Here is a 9,530-nt window from a genome sequence, read left to right as displayed (position 1 = left end):
AGGAATTACACCAGGACAGGGTGACTGCATTTTGACTTGCTTCTATTTGTGACCAAATTAGCCCCTTCCAACTCTACAACATGCACAGCATCTCAGTTCTGGCCTAGAGATCTGCATTTAATGCCTGACTGGTGCTAGGACAGGCACTGAATTTGATGTCGCTACAGCTCCGGACACAGCAAGCAAAGGTTAAACCAACCTCAAACTTTGACTCATGCACAACAACTTTTTTTTTTTGGTTTTGCTATTTTCCTTTACAGCTGGACACAAAGGTTTTACATCCAGGTTTACAACCTCTCACCATCATTCTGTCATGCTGGAACACATAATTCCATTTTCAGCATCATCCCTTTGGGTTGTATTTCCAATTTGAATGGTATAGACGTGTCACTCCTAACATAAGGATTTTGGGAGGATATTAACTTCAGAAAGCACACTGATCATCTGTAGCACATTAATTTCTGAGTTCCACATGCCAGAGGTTTTACTGCAGTGTTCTGTCTCCTTGTGATGCTGCTGGAGATCAAAAATGCACTTAAATGGACTTACATACACACACATACCTGAACTGTCTGTTCTATGAGATGCTTTGTTCTTCCCACCTTTCTCCTTGCTTCCTTTTGTAAAGGTGGCCAGCTTGGTAGGAATCTGCTGCTGGACTGCAGCTGGTTTCTGTATCTGGTTGGTTGCACTCAGGAGATGTATTGGCACTTCATTCTTCAGGGCAAGAACCGGGCGGTTCTCCAGGGTGGTGCTGTCCCTGCGGACCAAGTCCGGCCGCTCCAGGTACTCCAGCCCGGCCATGCTCACTCTCACAGAGGATTTCAACACAGGTGGAGATGGTTCCATCCCTTCTCCATTGAAGCTAATGGAATGACTCAGCATCTGGCTCTGTGTGAGGGGGAAAAGACATTCTAAGTCAAATGGGTGTTTGGTATCCCTCTGAGATACGATGAGGAGAGACCACCCTCAGCCCTGAGAGCAAGAACAGGTTAGACAAAGCCTAAAACATGTTGGGAACAGAAGGAAGAGCAAGACTGGAAGTCCTTGGACAATGGAAAGAACCTCAGCAGCTCCAAACCACTAAATATTACACCTAAGAAAGGGATGCAAGAGCAGACTGCACTGGGTGATGACAAGATGGAGAGAAAGCAGGATCTCTGGAAAGGATCAGTCAACCAATTTCATCAGCACTCAACATTCCCATTTTGAAACTCAGGAAATGTTTTTAGTAGTATGCATTACAAATGCTATTGACGTAGCAGTATCTTGCCTGTAAGTTCCTGGATTTAAAATATTCTCAGACACAATCAAAACTAACTTATTCTCCATCTTTTTCAAAAATATTCTCATTACCAGAGGTGGGATTTCACAGACACTGAGGAAGGATCAAGCTCTGATCTCTCTCCCAGCAGCCATCACCAGCTATTTCAAGGGGCCCCAGGAAAAGCAAACATGGCTTAGTGCTGCAAGGACAATCCTCATTCAGAAGCAAGAGGGTTGACAGAAATAACATCCCAAGGAAACAATCTCCTCACCTGGCCCATTTCTGGGGAGAAGGTGCCTGACACCGTGTTCTGCTTCTTCAGCTTCCTCAGCTGATCCAGACGCTCCCTCTCTTTCTCCACTGCTCTCTGAGCTTCCCGCAGCCTCTCCAGGTCGTGCTGATAGGCCTCTCTCTGCCTCTCCAGCTCTTCCCTCTCCTGATTCAGCTTCTCCCTCTGCTGCCGAGTCTCCTCTGCACGCTCCTGCAGCCGAGCTTCCGTGCTCTCAAATTCCCTCTGCTGCCGGCTCCGCTCCCGCTCCAGGCGCTGCTGCTCCAGCTTCAGCTGGCTCTGAAGCTTCTGCACATTCATCATTTCTTCCCTCTGTTTCTCAAAGTTCCTCTGTTTCTCCTGCTCCAGCAGCAGATTCCCTCGGGTGGATTGCAGCCGGTACTGCTTCTCCCGGTCTGCCATGGTGGCTCTCTGCACCTCGATGTAGCTGTCCTGCTGGGATATCACGGCCTGCAGGGGAAGGAGCTCAGCATAAGGCACAAAAGTTCAAAAAAACACACACAGCTGAACAGCAGACAGCAGCATCTTGCAGATTAGATCACAGAGACTTTTGCCTTCCAGAGCAGATGTAACTTCCAGCTTGTACAGCACATGGCGACTGACACAACACTCAAGATGGCCAAGCAAAGAAGTTGTGTTATGTGTGTCAAAGTGAACATTTCTTGCAGCTAGAATGATTACCCCGAATCCAATCAGCCAAAATACTGCAGATTAAAAGGTTACAGTAAAAACAACTGATACATACACGTTTGTACATCAACACTTCAAAGAGGAAATGAGCACAGGGAGCAGATGGAGCTCAAAGCAGCAGAGGAATTAAGTGGACAGGAAAAAGGAAACAATCACTTAAGGCAACAGTCTAAAACTTCCTTCAAAATAACAGACACAATGTTGGTTTCCTTGAGTCTCAGGTCTAAATTCTGCACTTCACACTAGCTTTAGGGGATATTTTCAAGGTGGATTCTCTCCACACACCTGCATCAATTTTATTACATTTAATGCCTAACAAACCTCTTGGACAGTAACTAGTAGTTTACCTGAAGGCTGAAGAGCAACTGTAACAGGGTTTGTATCCTCTGGACAAGCTGAAAAGGAGGGGAAAAAAACCATTAGGTAAAGTAGTGATGTTTGGATGCATTAGACTTTCACTTTTCTTGTTAGGCAGTGAAAACAACCCACGGTACCTGTACAAACACACACACAATGGAGTGCTCTAACACAGTAACACACACAGGCACAAGGAGTTTCAGTGTATTAGTCCTTGTGCAGATGTGAATCAGTTCCCAGCAAACCTCCCTGGGATTCCAGGGAGCAATCTTCATCATCTTCTCTTCACCTGAGCTATTTAATCATCGCTTCCTCCAGCACTGAATCACTACACAGGTACAGCCCTCACAGGAGACACAGAGGCAAGTTTGGCCAGAGAGCTGGGAACATGCAATCCCTCCAGAGAAGCAGGAAAAGCAGTCAGCTCCTTGAAATATGTATTCACATAGCCAGAACCCATCCTTGTTTCCTGACAGGATTTTTCTCTCTGCACTCATGTGTGCTGAGGTACAGGCTGTTAATGTGCTGGGTTCACAGACACTACAAATGCTGAGTTTTTGGTGGGTTTGGTTGGTTTGGTTTTGCATGCTCTTATAGCACCATGGCTGTTTGCCATTAGATTTCTTAGCAGCAGAAGGGACATACCTGAGACTCTATGGTGTGCTGAAAACCACTGCTGTCATCCAGCCTAGTTCCATCGCTCTGCAAAAGAGAGAAAACCAACATCTGTGCCAGAGACACTTGCTGGGCACTGACAGTGCAGCCAGAAAGAGCTGGAAGGGTTCATCTCAGGAGGGAACAGGAAGGAACACTGAAGGACATACATCAAAAATCCTGAAACCAGAGACCAGGCTGAAACAGAAGCTGCTGATCAAAGCTAATGGTACAGCATCAAATGAGCAAATGGAAGACTGAATTATCATGTCTCTCAAGTGCTAAGCTACCAACTCACCCCACAGGACATTCCTCAGAGTCAAGTAATTTGACAGACAAAGCTGTTCCTGTCCAGCCCTACCAGCTATTATGATATTGAGATTTGTTCTGCACTACCATTATGAAGAGGAACACAAGGAAATGCTTTTAAGTCACTCATAAACTCAACATACTGTTTGAGATCCTTCTTCTGCATCAGAAGGGAAGTCATGGAGTTGCACATCTGAACTTACAGCAGAGCCTCTCCAGTCCCACTGTCTCTGGTCAGCACTACTGCTCTTCCTACCACCTGAAACAAGAGTGGAGTATGAGGAGCTCACACCAGCACAGGGACAACTTATTGTGTAACAGAGCAAGGAGAAAAACATGGTGAGTTTGAAATCAGAACCAATATGTAACTACATGGCTTCTCCATTGTGTAACAGAGCAAGGAGAAAAACATGATGAGTTTGAAGCCAGAACCAGTATGTAACTACATGGCTTCTCCACGCTGATTCCAAGTGGAAGATCAGACAACAGTGATGGGTAGGAGTGCTCAAAAAAGTCTAAAAACTTGAGGAGAACGAGTAAAGATAAATAGAGAGAGTTCAAGTTACATTAGGCTATTTTAAGTGAAGCAACCACAATGTCTGCATGAAAATAATCAGCTGTGGCTCCCAGGATTGCAAGCTCAAAACATGGAATACTGGTTAGGAGAAATAAGCTATTCAAAGCAGCACCACTGTGAATGTGGAAGGAGGGAAGGGGAGATGGGAACTATGCTGTAGGAAGTACCTATAGCATGACAGACACACAGAGCCTTCCAGAGACAACAGAAAGTATCCCAGAGATGAACCACCAGTGACAGCAAAAATGGAGATAAGTAGTCTCTAATCTTTTCTCACATTTCATTAATTAACTGATAAATCACCTGTGCCAGAAGGACAAGTTGTATCATCTAAGGACTCAGCAAACCCCTAGTGACTGTGCAGATACAAAGTGTTCATTGCTCACTAATAAAAGCAGACAGCTGAATTCAAATTTTCTAGGTTTTCGGGTCAAGCTTATTTTTGTTTCACAAAACTAAAATTCTGTGTGGAATTGTGGTAATTATAAAGCATAGGTTAAAGTAATGCCCTTAGCATAGCACTGAGAGCCCCACTCTGCTCTCTAGTGTTGGTATGAGGAGCAAAAATCCAACATGCTACTGCCACATGCTAGAGATTTGCTCTTCTCCTCCTTTCAGAGCTTGGTGAAGCTTCCTTACATGAGAGCCTCAATTCCTTGTTCTCATTCTCTGTACACAGAAACACAGTAAAGAGCTAAGGAGCTCAGGAAAATGCTGAATAATCCCTTTCTTACTTTTAGTTGGAATTGAGGGACTGTTGTCATATCCTCCAAAGGTCTCTGCTCTCCGGGGGAGTCCTGACCCAGAGCCATCCTCAGGCTGACAGCATCCACTGCCAAAGTGAGTGAGGATGAGGTTCTGCAGGTTTTCAGCTAGGAAAGAGGAGAATAAGTCATGTAAACAGCCACATCTATGCAGTGACACAATGAGTGCTCTAGTAACCACAGTAGGGATGGACTATCTTGGAGGTCTTTTCCAACTTGGTTGATTCTATGATTCTGTGATGAAGTTAGCATGCTAACAAGTTTAGAAAACCACTTCAACCATCAAGTCTGAGAGCCTGAGTCCTGCAGTACAGCTAAATTTTCCCTCTTGCTGAGCTCTTTACAACAGGTTCTTTGTATTGCACAAAGATGAGCTCTTCCTTGATTGCAGGTTAGATTATCAAGCCTTGAGTTGTTTGGGTTTTCTTCTTTTTTTCCTTTCAAAATAGAAATGATGTTTGTGCTTATTTTCTTTCTAAATATACTATCTTTAGATAGGCTATTTTTAATGTACAACCCTCCTATAATATTGTATTTCAGGATTGGTGTATTATTAGAGCTCTCAGTTACCCTTTATGAATAGACACATTCTAAGGCTCCACTGACTGATCCATAAAAAACATAGTTTCATAGTATGTTCAAGGGTTGGAATGGAGCTTAGAGATGATCCAGCCCCAACCCCCTGCCCTGGGCAGGGACACCTCCCACCAGAGCAGGTTGCTCAAGGCTTTAGCCAACCTGGAATGAAACACTGCCAGGGTTGGGGCAGCCACAGCCTCCCTGGGCAACCTGTGCCAGTGTCTCACCACCCTCACAGGGAAAAACTTCTTCCTGATACCTAACCTAAACTTCCTCTCTTTCAATTTACAACATAAACAATTCAAACTGTGCAGATTTTCTCCCTAAACACACAACTGCACTTTACCTTTCTTGCAGACTGAGAGACTAAGGGAGTCTGATCCATGTCACATAAAAGGAGGATGTTATTCCAGGATGATTTTCAGGACCTGTACTTAGATCCCAGGTGTTTATCCCCACCCCTGCACCTGAGTGAATTCCCACACATCCCAACATTCCATTCACCTTCTGTCACTGCAGACTTCAAAATTGCCTCTCCTTGCAGATTTTCAGAGATGTCCCCCCGGAGGAGCAGCCTAGCTCGGGAGCCTTGGGAATGGTCTTCAAAGCCATTCATTTCAGACATTTCTAGGTAGATCTGTTGCTTCTCAGTTAGACTTTGTAGAATCAGGTCATCTTTCATGTTCAAACGCTCTGGAGGAAGAAATAAATTGAGTTCTGCCTTCCCCATCCCTGTCAGAGTACTGTGTTCAGTTTGGAAAGTTATCATTCATCTTACGGTCAGAGCATCAAATGCTGAGATATAATTAACAGTTAAGAGAGCAGACATAGCTCCTCAGACTTCTCTAGCAACTCTTTCTATATAACCTTCCTTCCACTCCCTTGAAAGACTTATGAAGGAGAAACTTGATGACCTCATGTGGGAGAAGAATTAGACAGCCATAAATCACAGCTGATGCTGTGAAAGAAGCAGCTCATGGAATACATGACTTAGTCATTACCTTGAAAATCTTTTAACTTTGCAGCTCTTGCTTCAGCCAACCTCCTCTCTGCTTCAGGCTCATTAAATGCACCTCCTTCTTCATCAGGACAGCTGCACAAAGGGAAAGACAGATCTATGTTTGATTTGCATGTTAGATAATTTAAAACCATCTCAGGATTCATCCTGAAGCTTTTGCCTAGGATGTGGTTTATCCTGGGTGTCAAACTTCCTCCCTTATCCAAAGCCTTGGGGTATTTGACATCAGTGAACCAAAAAAGAAGCAGAATTAAGCCTTTGGCTGATACTTCTTGCATCTTTGTCAGTGGTTTCTTCCCAATGACCACAAACAGAACTGCACACTGAGAAAGGTTAACGGCAACACACACCACAAACAGAACTGCACACTGAGAAAGGTTAGGGACAATCAGATGGATTTTTAGGAGAAATTTACAGCTATGAGTCCTGTGAAGAGAAGACAGACAAGCAAGAATGAAGCCCCTCCTGCTGTCACTCAGGACTTACCTCTCCACGGCCCTGCGGATGTGTGCCATCCAGGAATTCCTCTCCTCTTTTGAGCTGGTGTGAATTTCAACAGAACTGCACACTGAGAAAGGTTAGGGACAATCAGATGGATTTTTAGGAGAAATTTACAGCTATGAGTCCTGTGAAGAGAAGACAGACAAGCAAGAATGAAGCCCCTCCTGCTGTCACTCAGGACTTACCTCTCCACGGCCCTGCGGATGTGTGCCATCCAGGAATTCCTCTCCTCTTTTGAGCTGGTGTGAATTTCATACATTTCTGGTCCTTTTAAGGAAGCACTAATTAAGAACATTGCCTTTTCTTCATTAGCTACCTCTCTCACAATCAGCTTCTGCAACGAGATAACTGGTGGCTTCGAGTCCTGTAAAACAAAATATCATTTATTGCACTACATTATTTGTGTATTTAGGTTTGTGCTTCCTAGCTCCTCCCTCTGCCCACTTACACACCAGGGACTGCAATATCCTAATTCAACTCTGGTCTGTTCACTTGACACTTCTGCCACTGTCATTTTTTTTTACCACCAACCATTGATGCAAACATGGAATGAAGAATGACCATCTCAAAAGCAAGAGGTACCTGACTGAATATTAAAGCATGTATTGATTTAAACCCTGAGGATTCCCACTGGGTCCTAGAAGTCAAGACTAGGCTCAAAATCTTTCCCCAAAAGGAGGCAAAACCAAAGTCTGACAAAGAAAATATAAACCTTCATGACACGTGAAGTGAAAGAAGAGAACAACAGGAAGTGTTAGAGGTTCTAAGTTGGCAACTTGGCTACAGAAGGAACAAACCCATAACTCAGAGGTGTTACAGGGTGTCAGCAGGCCCTGAGAGTAATGAAACAAGGTGACAGAGAGTGTATTGTCCAATTGAGGATTAGCTGGATTAGCTGTCAGGATTTGCAGCGAAAACAAACTCACAGGAGGGCTATCAGTTACTAAAAAACCTGTCTAGGCTTCACAGAGCATAGGGCCAACATATGTAGCCTAGAAAGTTCCTTCCCAGGACAAAGCAGCTCTTTGTAACTGCTGAGCCTTCACAGAATAATCTAGAGCAATGATGAGAGAACTGAACACCAAGTTTTGCCAAAGCTGTGCTGCAATTCCAGCCATGAACAGAGGTCACTGGGAAAACAGAATCACTGAGCAGATCCATTTGCTCCTCTCCTTTGCTAGACTCTGATATCCACATTTGAAATGAACTGTATTCATACAAAGATGCAAAAAAATGGATCAGCCTCTAGCTGTAGAGCATGTTACTGGAGAGAAGAAAACCCACCACACACCACCCTGTTCTGTGCATTAGGAGAAGGGCAGTTTGAAAAGCAGTTGCTTTTACAGCCCTGAGGTCACCAAAAGAGCTTTTGCTATTAGAACTCACCTCTAATGTTAATGTCTTGAAAGTAATATACCCAAGAAAACAATTACCTAAAAGAGTTTCTCTGCTACTGGTTCTATTAGAGCCATAACCGAACTAGAGCAGGACAAAATGTACAAACAAACTGCTCTGAGGATACCTGTGGAAATGCCCTAGAAAAGCTAGTGAATCCATGGAGTGTTCTGGAGTGCTGCAGAAATAACATCTGCACTTAGTGCTTATTACATCTCTTTCAGGAAGGTTCTCTGTCCCCAGCAAATCTCAGGGCACTGTGACCACAGTTCCCACCTCCCTAACTGAAATGGCAGATTCCTTCCCTGCACATTAAACAGAAGGACTTACCTGCAAGTGCTTTTCAAAGCACAGTTCTAGTGTGGTTCACATCTGTGACTTGTATAAAATCTCAGCCTAGCAAACTGAGTGAAAGGAGAAGTGACAGCACAAGGAGAGCAGGAGTGAACCTCAGACCATACTCAGCACATCAGAAAACCACTGGAGATGTGGAAGCTACAACTGGTCCATGCAAGGGAACACTGGTTTGTGCTAGGAGACACTGAGATGGATTCCACAAGTCCCAGAACTGCTTCAGAAAAGGTGATTCTATAGTATCTAGCTGGTTTATGAACTTAGTTTTCATCCTGAACCTACCACAACAAGTATCTAATATCTCCAACTATGTTTCTTCTGTAGTTACAGTCACTTTGATAAATGCTCTCAGTGCATGTATTAAACAAGGAGAACAATACCTACCACTGATGCAAATGTGTATTTTTGGTCCTTTTCTTGTAAGAGCAACAGTACATCAGTTAGCAGGACTGCCAGGATATCTACAGTAAAAACCAAGGGATAAAAAAAGGGGGGAAAAAAAAAAAGCACATTTTAAAGCAGAAGAACTGGTCCAGACTCAAAAAAATCACTTAACCTTTATTTCCTGTGGGTCAGGGAATAGCACATCAACATGTGCAATACTGGGTCTGCTTCTGCCTTCCACCTGGGCTGTTCTCAGCCTGATTGCATCATGCAGAACCAGTACAGCACAAACAGAACTGCTTTAAAGCCTGAAAACACCTACACAGGCAACCTACACATGGACTCCAACACTCCAGAGGGAACATGCCTCCCTCAACAGCAGATTCTTCTGG

The 9,530-nt window shown here is 44.1% G+C and overlaps 1 protein-coding gene across 1 annotated transcript in view; it reads right to left on the bottom strand.

Moving 5' to 3' along the window:
- Positions 1–563: 563 nt before the first annotated feature.
- Positions 564–9,530, bottom strand: part of ARHGEF18 (Rho/Rac guanine nucleotide exchange factor (GEF) 18) — a gene marked incomplete at its 3' end in the record, with an annotated part of 19,997 nt that continues 11,030 nt past the window's right edge. Inside the window, exons 10-19 of the mRNA XM_009080521.1 lie at positions 9,139–9,215; positions 7,191–7,369; positions 6,488–6,579; positions 5,991–6,179; positions 4,878–5,015; positions 3,710–3,825; positions 3,249–3,305; positions 2,594–2,641; positions 1,539–2,006; positions 564–891 (exon numbers count right to left, since the gene is read on the bottom strand). Coding sequence (XP_009078769.1) covers positions 564–891; positions 1,539–2,006; positions 2,594–2,641; positions 3,249–3,305; positions 3,710–3,825; positions 4,878–5,015; positions 5,991–6,179; positions 6,488–6,579; positions 7,191–7,369; positions 9,139–9,215 — 1,692 coding nt within the window. The remainder of the gene's footprint in view (positions 892–1,538; positions 2,007–2,593; positions 2,642–3,248; positions 3,306–3,709; positions 3,826–4,877; positions 5,016–5,990; positions 6,180–6,487; positions 6,580–7,190; positions 7,370–9,138; positions 9,216–9,530) is intronic.

Source organism: Acanthisitta chloris, unplaced genomic scaffold, assembly GCF_000695815.1.
Source record: "Acanthisitta chloris isolate BGI_N310 unplaced genomic scaffold, ASM69581v1 scaffold48, whole genome shotgun sequence".
Classification (NCBI taxonomy): domain Eukaryota; kingdom Metazoa; phylum Chordata; class Aves; order Passeriformes; family Acanthisittidae; genus Acanthisitta; species Acanthisitta chloris.
This window is presented reverse-complemented; position numbering and strand designations above follow the sequence as displayed.